The sequence below is a fragment of the Coptis chinensis genome, unplaced genomic scaffold (assembly GCF_015680905.1).
Source record: "Coptis chinensis isolate HL-2020 unplaced genomic scaffold, ASM1568090v1 utg1700_pilon_pilon, whole genome shotgun sequence".
Taxonomy (NCBI): Eukaryota; Viridiplantae; Streptophyta; class Magnoliopsida; order Ranunculales; family Ranunculaceae; genus Coptis; species Coptis chinensis.
In genome coordinates, this window is record NW_028238111.1 from 166626 (window position 1) to 187268 (window position 20643).

Sequence of the window (20643 nt, forward strand, 5' to 3'; positions counted from 1 at the left end):
ACGTAGTAGGTGAACAAGCATCTTGAAATAATACTTAGTCAATCCATCATGCGGACATGTGGTTAACTGGTTATTGCCAAATCTTGACTGCGGCCTAATATTTTGGGATGATGGACTCAATGGATTCGCCAACTTTGAAGATGGAAGCAGTTTTTCTCTTGAATTCGAAATCCAGCCAAATCAACTTGTACGCAGGAGCTATACATCTGCAGACTGCAGGCACATCGACGGCTCATACAGCATGCTCGTAATTCCAGTAGCATTTTATCATGTCCAGGTAATAAGTTAAGGGAGAGAGGATATTGAATAAATGACGTCAGGGGGTGGTCACCTACAGAAGGTTCTTCAGCTGCCCTAAAAGTCAATAGTAAGTTTAGTAGTTAGTTAGGTTGTTTTTTTAAGCTGCTTCCAATCCGCGCTTTTGGTGGGTTCCACACGCCTCCTTTCATTTTTATTTTGGAGGTCAGTTTGTGAAACTTCTTCCGTTTAATGCGATTGATTATATTTTAATATTTGATTTGAGAGAGATTAATTCAAGTAAAAAGAAGAATACAAGTGGCAGGATGTACTCTGACCACGTATGACGTATCAGAATCGGACTGCTCGCTTCTTTAATCTGCCGAACTACCAAAAAACCAGCGGTTCACATCCATAAACCATGTAGTGAAACAGAAGTACCATTTTTTTGGTGATGCTAGCTTTGCTTTTTTGTCCGCTTGATACTATTGCATAACAGTACCTTCATATAAAACGTGTTTTTTTGCTAAACAAGTAGTTATTTTTAAATGACTAGTGCAACAATATTACTTTCACTGGAATTATTGATTATAAAGTCTTTGTTGAATCTTGATTTGGGGATACGCTTAAATTCCAGCAACTTTCCATATCATTTCCATCTTTTCTGAACCCAATCCAATGCAAGAGCTAATTATGAAATGGGAGACGAAATTCAACTCTAAATAAAGCTTTAGCCGCTTTTTACATTTTGTGTATTTTTGAGTCTTGACTAACCAGGTTGGTATTTTCATTGTATAAGTTTTATTTTTCATTGTATAACAGTTAAAGCTAGTGAGCTCAAACAGAACTTTTAGTTCGGAGCTTCGAATAATAGAGAGAGAGACAATGTGAAACTGTGAAGCTAGTGAGGCTGAGCTGGAATATGGATATTCCCTAGCTAGTTACTTTTTCAGTTCTCTAAAGTCTCATTCCTTTTTAGCTTTTAAAAATGTGAAACGCTACCGGAAGCATGGCCCCCTTTCTACAAAATATCATTTTTCTTTGTCTATTCTTGCAACGGATTCAAATTGGTAGATACGAAGAAACTACATGACAGTAACAAAGCGAATAACTAAGTAAATTATATGTAAACAGCAGATATACAAAGAAAACAAAATTAAGGTGAGGAAGGCCAAAGAGTCTTCTTTGACAAGTGCCTTGCAAGCCAAGGAACCTCTTATTTAAGTGCTTTCCCATGCCTAAAATTGTTCTTCTTTCTTAACTGCTCATCCAATCCCCAGCTTTAACAAACAAACCATATCTCTTTTGTCTTCCCTTTTCACATTTATTAAACCTCTTTCTTTATTCTTCTTTATTTTCACTGCTGGTATTTGAGATACATATATACGTACATAGGATTTATCTTAGTCTATAGCTATAGAATCACAGGTTTCATCATGGTTGATGTTTCAGATGAATCAATCGAGTTGCCTCCTGGTTTTAGATTTCATCCAACTGATGAAGAGATAATAACCCACTATCTATCAGAGAAGGTTGTGAATATCAGCTTCACTGCAAGGGCTATTGGAGAAGTTGATTTGAATAAGTGTGAGCCATGGGATCTACCCAGTAAGTATATATATTTGGCCTCTTCCTCTTACTTGTATTCATCATGCATCCTTTTTTCTCGTTCTTCTTGTTTTCAAGTATTTTGGTCAAGTTTCTTAATTACTGATTTTATGTGATTTCTTCTTGCAGAGAGAGCTAGGATGGGGGAAAAGGAGTGGTATTTCTTCTGCCAAAGAGATAGGAAGTACCCTACAGGTATGAGAACCAATAGAGCGACCGAAGCCGGATACTGGAAGGCCACAGGAAAGGATAAAGAAATTTACAAGGGAAGAAATTGTCTTGTTGGGATGAAGAAGACCCTTGTTTTCTATACAGGCCGAGCTCCGAAAGGAGAGAAGACAAACTGGGTCATGCATGAATACAGGCTAGAAGGAAAATTTTCATATCACAACCTCCCTAAAACTGCAAAGGTAGATTGCTTTTCCCTTTTCTCTTTCTGTTGGGCATAGCATGACTGAGATCTTATATGATATATATGGGACCAGCCCCTTCTTTATTGTTCATTTGTTTGTGAAGAAACTGAACAAACAAGTTTTGTTGTGGCAGGATGAATGGGTCGTGTGTAGGGTGTTTCATAAGAGCACAGGTACCAAGAGAGGTCCTGGCATATCTGGTCTGTTGGGAATGAACTCTTTTGGGGGCGAATATTATGATTCTCCTTCACTCCCGCCTCTCATGGATCCTCCTTACTTCAATACAGGCCGGCCTAGTCCAAGTTTTATCCACAACAACGATGACAACAAATTCAATGGAACACCAAGAACATCATCCCTGTTGAGAACAACAGATGGAAATCATTTCTCCCACTTCACAAACTCGGAGGACAGTAACTTTCATCAACAAGACAAGAAAAATTTCACACTATCCACCAATTATACCTTGGCCAGTAATAACTCCCCTAGCAGCTACTCTCATACTCCATTCTCAAATCCCTTTTTCTTCTTACCGCGCTCTTCAAATTCTGGTTATTTGCAACAGGAGATGAATAGTTTAGTTCCAAGTTTAAGAAGCTCCGGGATCACTAATCCTGACCAAGCGATTTTGAGAGCACTAGCTGTAACTAGTGGTACTTGTGATTCGAAGAGGCAATTGAAGGTGGAGCAGTTCTCATCTAACCAGTCTATGGTCAGCCTCTCACAAGATACCGGGCTAAGCACCGATATAACAACCGAGATTTCTTCAATGGCATCCAAGCATGACATGGGTGCCAGTATGCCTTATGAAGACTTTGAGTGTCCTTCTTCAGCTGGTCCAGTGGTCGATTTGGAATGTCTGTGGAACTACTGAAGGATAAAGATGAATTCAATCAATCTCATCTGTACATAAGATCTTTCTCTGAAGACTTGTCCTGTACCCAGTTGGCATGATAGAAGTGTTGGGTTTCAGAACATCATTTCCGATCCAGACCATACAAATTAGTTAATTTCAAATTTATAGATGAGAAACGAATACTAGCTAGCTAGAGTGATTCGATGAAATATAATTGCCATGTACATGTACATGTATCTATTCTTTTGTTCGATTTAGTGCATTTATTAAATTGTCGTCCACCCCCCTTCTCCAACTATCAAAAGTGGGTTGATTCAACTCAATTCCCACTTGCTTGTTAGTATGATAGTCCTAAGCAATTTGCAGGGATTATTTTCTTTGTTCATGCTGGTACTCAATGCGTCTAGCAATGCTCCTGTTAGGGAGGCTTATTGCAGTTTTTCACTTGAAATGTCAACAACAACTTAAATGAATGTGAAAATCTAGTACTTCTGTTATTGGTGGCTTTCCCAATTACTTGAACTTTTCATGATAAATATATTGTTGTGATTTGGTCACCGTCAAATATTAAAACAGACACTGAATCTCGTGAGCTGGAATAATCATTTATAGATAATTCCCAAGGCTTAGAATTTGCAATAATGTTGTAAAAGTAAAAGACTTGATTAGTTGCATTGCACCATTATATTTAATCGGCTGTTGAATATTGCGAACTATCACACATGACATTGGGGGTTTGTTTTACATGTTTCAACAGTCAACACAATCCTTTACATGGATAGTTCTTAACTTCTTATCTCCGTGTAATAAACCAGTTCAGGAACCTCATGAATTGTTCACCACCTTACCTACCCAATGAGATGCGTCACACAGATTCTCATTGAACAGTTACACAACCCACATAACGTTGTCGCTTAAAAACTATCTCTTTTTAAATTGATCGATTCTAGAGATGGCTTGGTATTAAATTGAAATATTGCTTAAGTAACATGACAAATGAAATTGGTGGCCGGATCAAATGGAAATGCATGTGTAGTTTAATTGGCTTAGTTGAAGGCAAGAATGTAAAATAATGTAGACACAAATTAAAAACACATATAGACACCTCTACTCGAAGCGGGCACACTTGAGACGGTTAAAGTTGAGGGAAGATTATCTGCAATAAATTGGGGGGAGGGGGTGCTGTTATTGGAAGAGAAGAAAGCTTCATGGGATTTGCTTCCAACCATTAACATACTTTCTATTGAAAGCAAAGCTTTCTTTTGTGTCAACTGATGACTTGCAGCAAAGACTAACACCCCTTCCCCCGAATATTTTTTTCATGGAATTGATTTACTAATGATTGTGCAGCAGAAAACTTAAAGAAGGTTCCCCGGACAGCTATATCCATCAATATTCTCTCGATTTCTTGCATGAAAGCCGGACCCCCTACCAATCACGTGTGACTCTTAGCAAACATCTTTGGCAAAACACGTGCTGATGGCCCGACAGCTGCGCTGACAGTCACCTTAAAATGTCATACGGTTGATACCCTTTGATCATTGTGTCTCCCAAGAATGGGTCGCCAACAATTCCCCAGTTTAATCGATCGCCCAGTTCTCCTGCTTCCGTTTGATCTTTGTTATCGAACAGATTCTGCGTCTATCGTAGGTCACCGTATGTATCTATTTCCTGACCACGTACCCTGGCCGGGTACAATCAACTCTAAGAAAGGTATGTAGGGTTCCGTCAGCTGACGTTATGTGATGGTACGTTGGAAGGTGAAGGGCGGGTCCCCATTACCGATCTAAATATGACATATGGTGGGGATATTGCAGTTATATTAGTTGGGAAGTTTGCGGCTCTTGTCCTCAATAGGAGCTCCTCCTCCTCAACTACAGTATTCTTCTATACGAGCTTAATTAAAATAATCTTTTTCAACAAACCTCACCCTGTTACCCAATCTTACTACATCATCATGACCGCATTAGCTTTACCATTTGAAACTTTATAAGTATTCAACTATTCATTTATATATCAGCAAGAAACGTGAGTGAAGAAAAACGTAAAAAACCCACGTGAATGAAGAATACCAAAAGAGTTTTTCTTTTGTGGAAAAGGGTGAAATGATCAGTTTTGTCCATCTTTTTTATTTGTTTGGTTTGTTGATTAGAAACACAAATTTGGGCGTTAGATTATACAAGATCTGAAGGTTGGTTGGGTATATTAAGATGGTATGTTAGAATAGTATGTCAAGGTAGCCAGCCCTATAAATATATAGTGTATTAGTTAATTCATAGTATATGATCATAACACAAATGTGTATTTTATTATATTTATAATGCTTCAAATATGTCATTATTATACTTATTAATAAACATACAACTCATAGTTTTTGCTACCATTTGCAGATTACAAGCCTTTTTCAGACTACTTATCGTAAAAGATACACTTTATTGCCAAAAAAAAACTAATAACGCTGCTTAGGAATACTCGAGCTTATCTGAGGAAGTGTAGAAAAGTCAAAATCAAAGTCAACAGTTAATGATTCAAACCCAAAAGACTTAAGATTATAGTCTTGTCGCAAAAGTAGCCTTGCTCAACCAAAATTTTCTCAAAAAGAAAACCAAAAGTTGCATTTAGAAAAAAACATAAATCAAACTCATAAGGTGGCTTAAATCTAAAAGAGGAGAGCAAATTTGTAACTTGTAAAAGGTGTAGTATATAAACTAAAAAGTGATAAGAGAAAGAGCACCTATAACTAGTGTATGGTCATTAGTGGTAGTGTAGAATTTTAATTCAAGTCTTTTATTTGTTTTATTTAATTTGTTGTTTATTAAGTTCTTAAATCTAAAGTTGTTTATCAAGTTTTTAATTCCAAGATTGTCATTCAACTTCTTCATTCCAAATTTTAATCAAACTCTCTATGCTTTGCAAGTTCTTAATCAATGTTTTCATTCCACTTAAGTTTTCATCTCAAGTCTTTATGTTTGTTTTCATTTAATTTCAACTCTTCTCTCAACACTTCATTTCATTGTTTTCATTCAAGTATTCATTTTAAGTTAAGTCATCTTCTTCTTGCAAACCCAATTCATTCCATGGTGAACCTAAAAAATACACCACTCACAAACTACAGATTCAATATATCTCTTATAAAACATATATTTACATCCAACACATTCATTATATGCTATATCTGTTTAATAGAATTTTACACTTTAGTAAATACTATAATATACTATAATGTTTGAGTTCATATTTGTTAAGTGCAATATATTAGTAAATTTTATATATCAAAATCATAATAATCGGTTATGGTTTCGGTTCGGGTACCTAGGGGTTTTTAACTATTCGGTTCTAACATTTCTAGTGCAATATATTAGTAAACTTTTAATGGGTCTAACATTTTAGAACCCATAATCGTTATAAACAGTTCCAGTTTTGAATCGGTTTCGGGTAATCAGATACCCATGCACACCCTACACACAAACAAGAGGACAAAATAAAAAATAAGATAATTGAAAAAGTATAAAATTTGTTCAAACTCATTAAAAACTAGTCCAAGTTATGGTGATCAATGGGTATACGACGACAGTCAAACAAAACAACACTTCTATGCTAGGAGCCTAGTAAGAAACCTTCACTTATTTTTCAACTATGAAAGCACAATGCCTAAAATTCCATCCCAAAGATAAGAGTTGGAAATATATATCCCGAACTTTTTCAGAGTTACTAAAATTCAATTGTGAGCTCTGGCTTGTTGTGGGGAGGCTGTTGTTGTTGGAAACTTGGAATAATGCAGTAGAAAGTTTAAGAACAAGTACAAACCAGAGAGAAGAGATTGCAGCTGTTATTGGTTTTTTGAAAACTAAAAGATATACTTGATATTACGTTGTACTGACTCTGACTTATTTATAACAGAATCATAACCAACATGGGCTATACTTGAGCAACAATCTAAGACTCCATAAGACTAGCACAACTCTTGAATTATAGCTAACAAACTCCGAAACCACTCAAACACTACGCCCAATTACATAGACTACCACTTGGAATATTAGCTTGCAGACACGACAATTAGACTACTAACTTGCAAACACTAAACCCACTTGTTTTACATCAATTCTTATCACTTCCCCTTGATGCAAAAACTTCTAGAACTTGGGATATGAGAGTGCCTTGGTAAATCCATCTACAACTTGATCATTTGTTGGACAATACTTCATCACAATTGTTCCTTCTGCAACTACATCTCGAATGAAGTGATGACGAGGCTCAATGTATTTTGTACTCCCCTAGAAAGTTGGGTCTTATTCATTGAATATAGTAGCTTTGTTGTCGCAATTAATATCTATTGGTGTTGCTTGTACTTGGTGCAAGTCCTCCAAAACTCTTCGCATCCAAATGGCTTGACACGTTGCTGACGATGCTGCCACGTACTTAGCTTCAGATGATGACAATACTATAGTCGCTTGCTTTTTTGAGAGCCATGATATAACTATGAGATTGGCCACCACAATAGCTACTGATCCTAGGCTGAAAACAAACCCACTTGTGCTTTTTCGGTCATCTACCAAACCTGGCCAATCACTATCAATAGACTCGACTAAACTGAAATGAGGAGCTGGTTTATATTGTTAGGAATATACAATTTAATTGTAATTACTCTTCACTAATTACCAAACTATATAAACTTTTTGTCTTGTAATTGTCTTGTACTTTTTAGTTAAATCCAAGTCTAGTATAGATACATTATGTCCTTAAGATAGATATTCCCCCTCACGGTGCTTGAAGGTTGATGAGAAACTGTCTCCCAAGATAGAACATATTTCCTTCTATAGAAACCTAGCACTTCAATTTTATAGAATTAGCGAACACAACATAGTATTTGACTAAGAACAGAGGGAGAAGAGAAAGATCATAACTACTTTGTGTAATCTGATGTCTTTCTCTCCAAATTCATCAACTATTTATAGGTAAGTTGTGCCTCTTCGAAACAACACAGTGAGGAAAAAGTAAGCAACTCTTTGAAAAGTCATATGTTTCGAAAGGACACACCATTTCGACATAAAACACTGTGTCACACCCCAAATTTAGAGAAAATTTAAAATAGGGAATTATCTAAGATATAATTATTTCAATCATCACCCTATTCAATCATATGAAAACCCAAGATGAAATGAAACCCTAATAACATATTATCAACCACGATATTAAAATATAATATCAAATTTAAAACCAAAATGAATAATCTTTTAATCACATTATTAAATTACAAAGAAACTAACCAACTCTATTATATCTGTCTCAAAACAAAATCGTACACTTCAGAAAAACTTAAACCATAATACTCCAAGAACAACTCCAACTCACGTGTCCTCATCCATTGCACTCCACCATCTATATTTCCAATAACACACCCACGTTGCAAAACAAAACAAACATGGGTCAGCAAATTGAATTTATTGGTATGAGTAAGACTAAAAATATAAAATAGTATAGCATATGTTCAATCTTTCAAATCAAGAAATATACTATTACAAACATTTCAACTTGGAAGACAATTTAGTTCCGTATTCTCAAAACGGCATGCAATTTCTTTCCAAATAAGATTTCAAACCCCAATATATATTTCCAATAAATCTCATATAACATTATTCATCATTCTCACTTTCCGAAATAACTCACAGTATAATTACCACTTATATTCCACTTATTACATACATATATGATAACTTATTTAAATGTGAGTTTGATACACTTTACCTTTAAGCCAACACATCTTCTTAGGGTAGGACAACGTCTCTACATAAAAAGTTAATAAGTTCTACCCTCCTGCAAAACAAAGTTAGATTTTCCAAACGTAATCATTTATAATATACATCTATTTCACTCTCATTGCAACCATCATGGGTATATATAATTTGGCATAATATATCGCCAATATTAACATTCATGTCACACCATAATATCCATTATATCATAATATATCACCAATATTAACTAACATTCATATCACACCACCATATCCATCATATCATAATATATCACCAATATTAACTAATATTTATATCACACTACCATATCCATCATATCACGCTAACCATATTCACCTTCCTTCGTAAGAAATTATATGCATCATATCATAATATATCACCACAGACCTCGGAATGCGACGAGCCCAATTGGGTTGGAAAGAAGACTCAGAAAACTCACTTTTTCATGTTTTGGTGAGAGTTTGAATCTAATCCTAATTAGGCGAAAACTCAATTCCAAACCAGGCACAAATTCGGCCCAAAACAAACTCTAACCCAAAGCCCATCTAAATTAATAGAATCCGGTACACTTGAAATAAAAAGGACCCGATCCACAAAAATAATAGAAACAAGCCCAACAACTCAAGGCCCAAAACCATAAACTACTTAAGCCCAAAAATTTATAAAATAACTCAAGCCCACCTTTCAAATTCGGCCCAAGCCCAACAAAAACAGGAACAACATCACTCCCTTCTTCTTCTTCTTCCTCACAACTTGCCACCTCCACTGAAATCAGCCACCACCACTCTCACTCCCCACCACACCAAAACCATTGGTTTTGATCCTCCTAAAAAACCCAACATTTTGCTATAACCAAACCCCAATTTCACCACTCTTCAAAAATTCGATCTCGACGCCATTAACAATGAACTCATTCAAGCTTCAACAACACCCAAACCATTAACCCACAATATCCAATTCAAACAACAACCAACAACCAAAATCAACCCAAACAAATAACCCGACAGTAAGCTACCCAACAGTTCATCACATAGTATTGTAACCCAAATAATAAATATACATTTACATAGATTGACGACAGTTAAATCGAAGAACAAAGGAATTACATTCAAATCCCTTAAAGAGAATTTTAAGAAAAACAAATGATACATTAAATCCATGAATTTAACGAGATCTAAAATTGTTTCTCTAAAGTTGTATGTATTTATTTGTGATGATAATAAATCATAAGTATATATACTAATAATAATCGGCAGACATGACAATATATAATCATCCAACATAACATATATATTCACGACAGGTTATAAATATCATGTTTCATCGCTAGTCACGTATAAATTTACACGTATACAAAATATCTACTCACCTTTGTTATGTTTACGAGCGGTGTGAAGGAATAAAAACTTGAGAACGAATAACGCACCGTAACAATCGTCATAAAACAATCCCTATAATCATTTCCTTTCTCTCTGTTAAAAATTTTCGTGTAATTTTTTTTTTTTTTTTTTACAAAACCCCCGAAAATAGGGATGGAGGTTTATCTCTTTATCTTTCCTATCTCCACCAATCTTTATCATTTTTATTTTATTTTATTTATTCTTATTATTAATATTAATCATATATTATAAAAATAATAAATAGAAATAGCAGGGTGTTATACACTGTTTCGAATTAGTGCATATTTCGAAAGGACATATTTTTTGGCATGATGCACTGTTTCGAACCAGTACATATTTCAAAATATCGCACCTTTTCGGCATAATATACTGTTTGGAACCAGTCCACCATTTAGAAAAGGTTTTTCTTATACTGTTTCAAGAGAAACCCATTTTATCTCAAGTGGGGTAACTTAGGAGACAAATTACTTATTCATATCTCAATAGATTTGTATAAATCCATTTTTCTAACACCATAGCCTGTTGGTTGCCCGAATATAACGAAGAATTGGATTGGCTGCTCCAAGATGATGCGATGAAAGATTGTGCATAAATCTTGAGACTAAACTGATTCCAAATAAACATTATATCCTGACAACCATATATTTCTAAAGAAATCTTTCGTCGGCTCTGTTCCATATATTTTCAAAATAAAAGAACCATATCCAAAAGAAAGGAACTAATTATATCGGGTCTTGTATTGGGTACTCATCAAATTGGATTGGGCAACCCCAAAAAAAAAGATTATTACAAATTTGCCATATTACAAGTTTGCCATCAAAGCCCAGGCCCAAAAACCAATCCAATCGGTCTCCCCATAATGAATCCCTTGGGTTGTTTGAGTGTACAATCAAACGGTCTTGCCATGTTGTTTGAGTGTACACTAAAACGACCTCACCACGTAGTTTGAGTGTACACTAAAACGACCTGATCACCACGTAGTTTGAGTGTACATTGAAACGACCTCACTACGTAGTTTGAGTGTATACTCAAACGACCTCACCGCGTAGTTTGAGTATACACTCAAGTGGTCTGCGTGTGTCGTTTGAGACAAAACTTTTGGTTTTTTGCTAAACTACATGGCGGGGTAGTTTGGGGACTCTCTTGGACGACATGGTGGGGTCGTTTGGGCACTCTCTTGGACGACATGGCGGGGTCGTTTGGGCACTCTTTTGGGCGACATGGCAGGGTCGTTTGGGGACTCTCTTGGGTGACATGGCTGGGTCGTTTGGACTTAAAAAATTCGGTTTGTTTGTCACAATGTTCATTTTAAAAATCAACTTCCACTTAATCAACCCAAACTCGAACTCAAACTCGAAAACGACTTTATCAAGTTTGGGCAAACTCGAACTCAAGTTTAATCAACCCAATCTTTCACCCAAACTCAAAAACATCAAGTTTGAAATCATTAAGTTTAATCAACCCAATCTTCCACCCAATCAAATTTAATCAACCTAATTAAGTTTAATCAACCCAACTAAGTTTGAGTATATACTTAAACGGGACACGACTCGAATTGGGTGAAGTCGCCAACTTCAATTCCCATTGTTGATTCACAACTCAACACTCGAAGTATAAACACGATAGAAAACTTGAAGTTTTTTTGTTTTTGTTTTTGTTTGGGGTGCAATATTGCGAGAGAGATGGTACATGCTACAAAAGGTTTGAAAAAAAGAGTAGCCGGTATGCGTTGAGGTGTGGGAGGTGTATTGTGCTATTGTTGTTGGACTTAGGTGTCGGACTTGGACCGGAGGCTGCCCAATGCAATTTAATGAGTGACCGATTTAATCACCATTATATTTTGGGTTACGAAGGGAAATATATTTTCTCTCTGGTCTCGTCTGATTTCGTCTCTCTCTTAAGCATCGTTCTTCCTCTTATTTCAACTTCATCTCCTTCATTTATTCACTTTTATTATTTAAAGTGCTTACCATGCATGCAGGTCCTATAACAGACTTGGACGGAAGGATATATCTTCGCTCTCGTTTCGTAAAAGAAAATAAATCCACGTCTCCATGAAAGTTTTAAGGGAGCTCCATGCGCGTATAATCCGAAATGGACTCTACACAGACCCTTGTTTAATCTCTCAACTTGTAAACTACACAAACGAATCCCGTCCCATTTCCTTCCTTTGGACTTCCGTACTCCGCGCCTTCTCGCAAAGCGATCGACCCGCCGATGCCCTTCATTTGTTTGATCAAATGCGTATTCGGGGAGTCTCTCTTCACCCATTGACCTTCATTTTCTTCTTCAAGGCCTGCGCTCGCTTGCACCACATTTCCCACGCCCGCAAGGCTCATCTTCACTGCCTCAAACTTGGCTTTCACTCGCATCTCTTTGTTTCTAACGTTTTGATTCATATGTATGCTGCCTGTGCTGACTTGCCTTCTTCTCGTAAAGTGTTTGATGGTATCCCTGCCAGAGACTTGGTTTCCTGGAACTCTTTGATTTGTGGCTACAGTCAGAACAACCAGTTTCGCGAGGTTCTGAGTCTTTTCCAGGCAATGCAAGTGGAGAATGTCAAGGCTGATGCTGTCACTATGGTCAAGGTTGTTTTAGCTTCTACCCACTTGGGCGACCGGCAATTCGCTGATTATGTCTTTCACTATATTCAAACCAACAACGTCGAGATGGACGTTTACTTGGGGAACACTCTTATTGATTTGTATGGCCGTCGTGGATCTGTGGAGTCCGCTCAGAGTGTTTTTTATCAAATGAGTGACAAAAACATTGTCTCTTGGAATGCCATGATCACCTCTTATGCAAAAGCGGGAATTTTAGACTCTGCGAGAGGAGCTCTTTGATAAGATGCCTGTCAAGGATGTGATCTCTTGGACGTCTATGATTACCGGTTACTCACACTCCAATAGGTTCTCCGACGCGTTGACGCTTTTCCGAGAGATGATGGTGGCTAAGGTAAAACCGGATGAAATAACTGTATCTAATGTACTGTCAGCCTGTGCGCATTTGGGTGCACTTGATACTGGGAAGGCCGTTCACAACTACATCCACGCACATACTATCAAAGCTGATCTTCATGTCGGGAACGCTCTAATAGATATGTATTTTAAGTGCGGGTGTATCAAAAAGGCATTGGGAGTTTTTGAAGAGATGGCAGAGAAGGACAGTGTGTCATGGACTTCCATTATAACAGGACTTGCTGTCAATGGCTATGCCAAAGAGGCACTAAGATTTTTCTCTCATATGTTGAAAGAAGGTGTTCAGCCGAGGGATGTGACTTTCGTTGGTGTCTTAGTAGCTTGCACCCATGCTGGATTGGTAGATGAAGGAGTGCAGTATTTTGAAAGCATGAAGAAGGTTCATCGAATAGAGCCAAGAATGAAGCATTATGGCTGTATAGTGGATCTGTTGAGCCGCTCAGGGTTTTTGGATAGGGCATATGAGTTCATTACGAGTATTCCAATAACCCCGGATGCCATTGTTTGGAGGATACTACTCAGTGCATGTAAGGTTCATGGGAATGTGATTCTGGCAGAGATTGCCTTGAAAAAGCTTCTCGAATTGGAACCCAGTAATAGTAGTAACTATGTGCTCTTGTCGAACACCTATGCAGGCGCAGATAGATGGGATGAAGTTGTTACAATGAGAAAGTTAATGAAGGAGAGTTATGTGCAAAAGGCAACCGGCTGTAGCTCCATTGAAGTTAATGGCCCTATACCCACATCAATAACTAAAGATTCGCTTCTTCCTGGCAGTTAATTAGTGAAGATGATACTTTGACTTCATGTTCGTGTAAATCTTTTCAAATACTCGATTCTCTGATAGTTATCTGCCTATTATAAAAAGTGTCGGTTGCTATCTATATTCTTCATAGACCATTTGGGAAACGTGGTGGTTGGGGGAAGAAGCTTGTAAAGTTGTGAAGCACAAAAAACACATGATTCTACCTACAGGCCTTTGGACATGCTAGCTGCAAGATTGCACGGCGTGTTGGAAGTTATTTATGTTTCTGAGCATAGAAATTATAATGGCATAAAGGTTCGTCATTTTAACACGTTATATATATATTAGATGTGTCTAGGCTATGTTATAACGACAAGTATGACCTCGATTGCTTTCCTTCGTGGGAACAATGAAGAAGCATGATAACCATCCATTGAACTTATGCTAAATAAACAAAGGAGAAAAGATGGGCATACATGATGTATCAGCCAATGTTATGAAAAACTGGCTTAGTTTTCTATTGCTCTTTTAGATGTTTTGTAGTTCCTTTACTTCTTATTTTCAAAGAAATTGAGTACGAAAACCTTCATACTAATAAATGGTTACAACTTCTCTGACTGTACTATAGTATAAGAAATGACCTGCTTGAGTTAACTTCACTTCCGTTAGCTCATCCACGCCTCCATGGGTATGCATGCTCAAATACAAAAGCTTCAGACAGCCAGTACCATATCATGACTTAAGCAGCTACCTTGCGTATCCCCAGCCCATTTTTATTACACAAAGTTTATATCTATCTACATAGAAACATATACCCAGCAAACCAACTAACCTGTACAAGCACTCTGGACATAAACCCATATTAAGCATTTCCATTTTGGTTTTGGAAGCCATCTTGAAAATGACTACATTTGGACCAAAGAATTCATAGTAGTAAAATCTATTTATTGATAACGCTGTGATGTTAGCAATGAAAGTATTTAAGTATTTTGCAAAAGTAATAGCATTCATTTAGCCAAATTGATGGGCATTCAATAAACAAAAAAAAATTATGCACATTTAGATCCTCCTTGTATCTTCTCCCCCACTAAGTTAGACTTCTCTCCTAATAACAACGTATTCATCAGCAGTAATAAAAAGTTTAATTCGTCTTATTTTAATTGGTTTTTTCGTTCTATTGTTTATGACTATGTATTATGGATTTATGGGTTTGTAGACTTAGAAGGGTCTACAAATCTCTTTCTCTCACGTCTATCTGTGAATTCTTCATCAACAAAATTCAACCAGTGTCAATTGATCATCAGCATTGGTTCAAGAACTCAGCTTAACCACACACTTGGTCTTTGATAATGGTAAGTGTTGTTGGTCTACTTATACAATTTTTTTCTTAGTTTGTACTATTAGTCCACATTGTCTCAATTCATGCATTTCTGTGTGTTTCTTTGGTTCATCTAGGCGTACTCAATGTTGGTTCCTCCATGGCTAGAATCATTGTTATCGACGGACTTCTTTTCTGTATGTCGTATCCATGGGGATGCTGCAAGAAGTGAATGCAACATGTATTGTTTGGATTGCAATGGCACTGCTGCATTTTGCTTCTATTGTCGATCATCAAGACGCAAAGACCATTATGTAATTCAAGTAGGTCATTATTTTCTGATTTTTTTCCTTACATTGTTATGATCTCATTTTCAATTTTTGGTATGATGTAAATGTAGATTTAATGTTTTTTTTCATATTTGGTTTTTGATACATTTTGTGTGTGTGGGGTGATTGTCGGTGCAGATAAGGAGGTCCTCATATCATGATGTGGTTAGGGTGGCTGAAATACAAAGGGGTGTCTCATATCTGTGAAATTTGTGGCAGAAGTCTCTCCACACATTTCGTTTTTGCTCATTGGGTTGTAAGGTTAACTTCTCCTTTCTCTTAACCATCATAAGCCGTATAAAGACATACTACTTTCCTTTCTTTCTTTTATTTATTTATTTTTTTTTTATTTTTTTTCTCTAAGATGCATTCATTCCTTTATATATATTCCCCTAAACAAAGATGAATATGATAAATGAGTGTTAGAGATCATTTTGCTCTCTATTATTCAAACTTCAACTTTTTAAGGATCTGAAATATTGTTGCAATTGATTAACGCATGGAGCAGCAAACCATTAGTATCACAGAAGCTGGAATACAAACGACATGAAATGTTTCAACATTACTTTCAGCTACCCTATTGGTGGTCCGTATAGTATGACAAGTCACAACCACTGAAGGCAAAAAACGAATTTTCACTTGATGTCATTTCAAAGCCACTCTAATGTTAGGGTAATTGATTTTTTTTTAATGTGAATTGGATGTGGAAATAAAAGATCTGGATGTCTTCTTTCCAATTCAAGGTAGCCCTTCCGTATTGTGCATAATGAGCCTGTACGGCTGTACGTATGCACCATTTTTGGTGGATCTGTGTTTGAAATATTGGTGTTGCTCGCTATGTATGTTGTTTTAAACTACGCGAGTACAAAGGATCCATAATTCTAGATATTGTTTTCGCATTAGTTACTTAAATGGTGTAAACTTTCTCCATCCATTGTAGAAATATGTATTTCTATTTTCAAAAAAAAAAATAGAGATATGCTTTAGTAAAGATGATAACTATACTTAACCAACAAAGTGTGTCTTGCCCTCTCTTGCTCAAGTATATCTTCTACTTTATCTGTGTGTGTTTTTTGGGTGTGTGGAAGCTCATCTTCTGATATAAGTTTTTGCTTATCGTCGTATTTATTTAGATTGAGCCTAAGATTGATGGCCTATTACCAGAGAGCTTGAAAACTAGATTCTTTTGCTGCTGTTTAAACAACATAGAATATCGTAGTGTTTGGTGGTAACTGCTGCAAATTCCAAAATGCAAAAGGCTTCTGTATCATCTGACCGATCCAAGGCATCTCCTTATCCTTGCAGCTCAAGGAGAGCCTCTTGCAGTCTCCACATGAGGCCCCTTTAGAGGATGTTAAAGAATGGGAAGAAGTCAGGTGTCCTGTGCATGGAGCATCTGCATAATGTTGTTCTACTTCTATGTTCCTCTCATGAGAAGGGCTGCCGTCCATTCACGTGTGACACAAACTATTGACACTCAAACTGCCTTGATCAGTTCCGCAAGTAACCCCCTTCAAGAAGAAACTGCGAATCAAGAATCGCTCAAGAAACAAGGAGAGAAACTAGAAGGTCAAACCTGCTAGATGCAAGGCATGTAGAAGATGCCTTGAGTGTGCCCATTCTAGTCTAGCATGCTCCATGTGAAAGCTGGGCACAACAAAAACTTATGTGCCTCCTCTTTAGAGGGCAGATTAGTGGGTGGGTTGTTATGGAATCTGCTTGGAGGTTCATGAATTCCAAAGCTAGGAGCTGGTATGTGAACCCTATTTTCCTTCAATGTTAATTGTAGGGAAATTTCCATCACTAAGGTAGATAACATACATATTGAACATAGGTTTTGATTTGCACAAGTGTTTGGACCATCTTCTTTTGAGGTTCCAATTATTTTGTTCGGTTATGGTACGGAGTGCTTATCTTTTGTGCATATATTTGTTATTTTTTTCTTGATCCTTTCAGTCAAATTCTCAACTTCTTTGACTAATAATTTTTTCGAAGAATTTACCGGTTTAATATTGAGCCCTCAGTAGGCTACCTCAGAATCTCCTCTTACTCTGCAATTGGTTTGCCCAAATTTGTTGACCTTAAACGCCAATTGGTTCAGTGCCAACTTTACAAAGCTAAGGTTAAGAATGATATCTTATGTGCAACCAGTTGAGTTAAGTCCAACGCATCACATAGGGATGCAAATGGAGATGTACACTAGAATTCATTTTCTTTGATTGTTCTTAGTTCTTATTTACCCAATCTTAGCGCGTACTTTATCCAATATATGAAAGTGGTCGCTACAGATTTCATATGAACTCGTATAGGTTAAAATTTCATAGAAATACATGAGCATGCCCCTCCTATTCCTAGGTCAAAATAGCTAAATTTTTGGCTTTGCTTTATCAACATTGAAATAGAGAGCCCATCAGGATTTACTAAGGCTGTGCATCTCTCATATTTGCAGCCAGTAACATTCCAGTGTTGAAAAAGGTTGAAGCTATTGTGGATCCAGAGGTTTTTACGATTGTGCGGTTTACTCTGTCAGCAATCCCATTTATACCATTTGTATTGCGGGAACGCAGTAATGTGCATATTCGTACTGCAGGAATTGAGTTGGGATTCTGGGTTAGTTTAGGCTGCCTCATGCAGGCACTAGGACTACTTACTTCAGATGCTGGACGCGCATCATTTATTTCACTGTTCACAGTAAGCACCTTAATTAAGTTGCTCCATGAAGTTATAGGTGACCTTCTAGCTGAAACCTGTGTCTGTGTTCACAGTTCTCCAAGAGCATCAAGGGGGTTGCAGTTTTGAAAGTTTATGGTGACTTGAGCAGGTAATTGTTGTACCTCTTCTCGATGGCATGTTAGGGGCAAAAGTACCTGCCCTTACTTGGCTTGGAGCTTTCATGTCTGTTTTAGGAGTTGCTATGCTGGAAACCAGTGGATCTCCACCATGTGTAAGCTTACAATTGTTCTTGGTGTGCTTTTCATGCATCTATTGTTCTTAGTAGAAGATATTAACCATGGTTTTCTGCTCTGTAAAGTAGACCTTTTTCACAATTTGACTGTGAACTATATTTGATTCCAAGTGGGAGACTTTTGGAATTTCTTGAGTGCAGTATTTTTTGGCATACCCATACTCAGAAGTCAGAATAGAACATATCTCAAGAAATTCGAAGAAAGAAAACTTCTTAGCTCTCTTTGGTTATGAGGTTCGATTAGCCATTAGAAAAATACTATTTTTTTTCTTCTTAGGCTCGCTATGTGCTTTGACAGGTTTCGTATTATTTGCTAATTTGCGTATCCCTATATGTTCATTAAGGTCTGCGTTGTTGCTGTTTTTTCTATAATGTGGTACTTGATCGAAGGCTGGTTTAGTAGCACACTATGGTGGGATCCAGGATTTTTTACATCGACATTGGCGTGGAATTGGATCGTTGAGTTTCCATGGGTACCTGTTCTGTATATGGGGATATTTTTGACTGGTCTATGCTTATGGGTGGAGGTATGATTTCTTTTGGCATCAACCAGTTTATGAAAGAATTCATTTAAATAGAACAGAAGACACACATGACTGGTACAATATACAAGAATTCACTATTGAAAGGTTCTATGCCATATTAGAAACTTATCTTGAATTTATATGGTGAAGTTTGTCTTTCCTAGTTAGGAAACGTTAACATCGTATCAGGTTTGATCTAATATTGTAAGAGGTTACATACGATCCCGATGTATAGGCCGTCTTGAAATTAGTAAAGCTTTCTTATTTCAAAATAAATTTGTAAACTTAGGCAAATGTAACTAATATCCATTTGTTACACTCCAATGGAAAAATCGAATCTATATGCCAGATGGCAGCTATGCGTGATGTATCAGCCACAGAAACTGCCATAATTTATGGGTTGGAATCACTTTGGAGTGCTGGGTTTGCCTGGTTTCTCCTAGGTGAAAGGTGGGGCATCATTGGATGGATTGGCGCCGCTCTTGTACTTGGTAAGCTTTTATGAAACTCTCTTTTAGGAAAGCAGTAGTCTTATATATTAAATCTGAAACATTGAAACAAGCAGAACACTAGAAGTACCCCATAATAATTTGGAAGCGATGTATCTACAAAGAAATATGGTTTTGATAGGTAAAACTGGGCAGTATCAACTCCATTGTATAATATATGCAATGAATCGTGTCAATGTGTTCATGCAAAAGTTTGTCCGTTTTCGTTTCCAATTATGGTCATTTCCCTTTTCTTGTTATAGGAGGTAGCTTGACAGTTCAGATCTTCGGGTCACTATCTCCAACTGACTATACAGAAGAACAGAGCAGTAGACCAGGCGCTCACCAATTTCTGGTAAACGAAATGGCCTTTCTGCATCACCAATTGTAGTGAGTTCCAGAAAGAATGTTCAAGATATTTTAAACAAAAAGTAGGTCAGTTCAGTATAAATAACCGGTGTATGTATGTGATTCGCTAAACATGAAATTTCACTCCATAATATATACAATCTGAATATGTAGACTGAATGGTTTGTTCCCTTGGAAAATGTGTGTACGTAAAGAAAATCACAGTTTGTTACTATGCACGTCTGCTTTTGAAATGGAGTTTGGAAGTTTAAATTGTAGTGGAGTGTGGGACTATGGTACCGGATAATGAAGATTTTCATGCATATTTTGTGGGCCTCAACTGTCAGTCAGTTCGCTTAACTTGTAAGTTTGTTTTTTGTTTTTTGTTTTTTGTTTTTTGTTTTTTTTAAGTCTGTTTTAAATGAGATCAGAAACTCTTTAACATGGCAAAATTTGTTTTAAATGAGATTAGTAACTCTTTGATACTGAACCTGGTTCGAGTTTTTAAATGAGATCAGTAACTCTTTAACGCTGGCAAAGTTTGTTTTAAATGAGATTAGTAATTCTTTGATATTGGTGAGGTTCGAGCTCCAAACTTCTGGTATCATCACCCAAAAGTTTTACCGACTTTGCTAGTCGGAATCTGCTCCAAATTGCAAATCCAACCTAAGTATGATG

The 20643-nt window shown here is 36.8% G+C and overlaps 2 protein-coding genes and 1 pseudogene across 5 annotated transcripts; all 3 read left to right on the forward strand.

Annotated features, from left to right (window-relative positions):
* The first annotated feature begins 851 nt into the window (after positions 1-851).
* LOC147473881 (NAC domain-containing protein 100-like) lies at positions 852-3395 on the forward strand. The gene is made up of 3 exons (XM_086586939.1): positions 852-1845; positions 1975-2255; positions 2392-3395. Exons 1-3 carry the CDS (start codon positions 1674-1676, stop codon positions 3130-3132), a joined length of 1194 nt encoding a protein of 397 aa, XP_086443065.1. The 5' UTR covers positions 852-1673; the 3' UTR covers positions 3133-3395.
* An 8581-nt stretch (positions 3396-11976) lies between these two features.
* Positions 11977-14611, forward strand: LOC147473882 (pentatricopeptide repeat-containing protein At2g22410, mitochondrial pseudogene; annotated as a pseudogene). Its single transcript, XR_015210258.1, has one exon. The product of XR_015210258.1 is annotated as a pentatricopeptide repeat-containing protein At2g22410, mitochondrial pseudogene (transcript).
* A 2163-nt stretch (positions 14612-16774) lies between these two features.
* Positions 16775-20292, forward strand: LOC147473883 (uncharacterized). 3 transcript variants are annotated; one of them, XM_086586958.1, is made up of 8 exons: positions 16775-17392; positions 18090-18151; positions 18231-18331; positions 18406-18584; positions 18747-18839; positions 18950-19132; positions 19479-19620; positions 19881-20292. In XM_086586958.1, the coding sequence occupies exons 4-8, from the start codon at positions 18489-18491 to the stop codon at positions 20006-20008; spliced, it is 642 nt and encodes a 213-aa protein (XP_086443084.1). In that variant the 5' UTR covers positions 16775-17392; positions 18090-18151; positions 18231-18331; positions 18406-18488; the 3' UTR covers positions 20009-20292. The 3 variants fall into 3 exon arrangements, 2 of the variants coding, with proteins under 2 accessions (XP_086443084.1, XP_086443085.1); XM_086586959.1 differs by having other exon boundaries at positions 18090-18139; XR_015210259.1 differs by having other exon boundaries at positions 18090-18331; positions 18717-18839.
* The last annotated feature ends 351 nt before the right edge of the window (positions 20293-20643 follow it).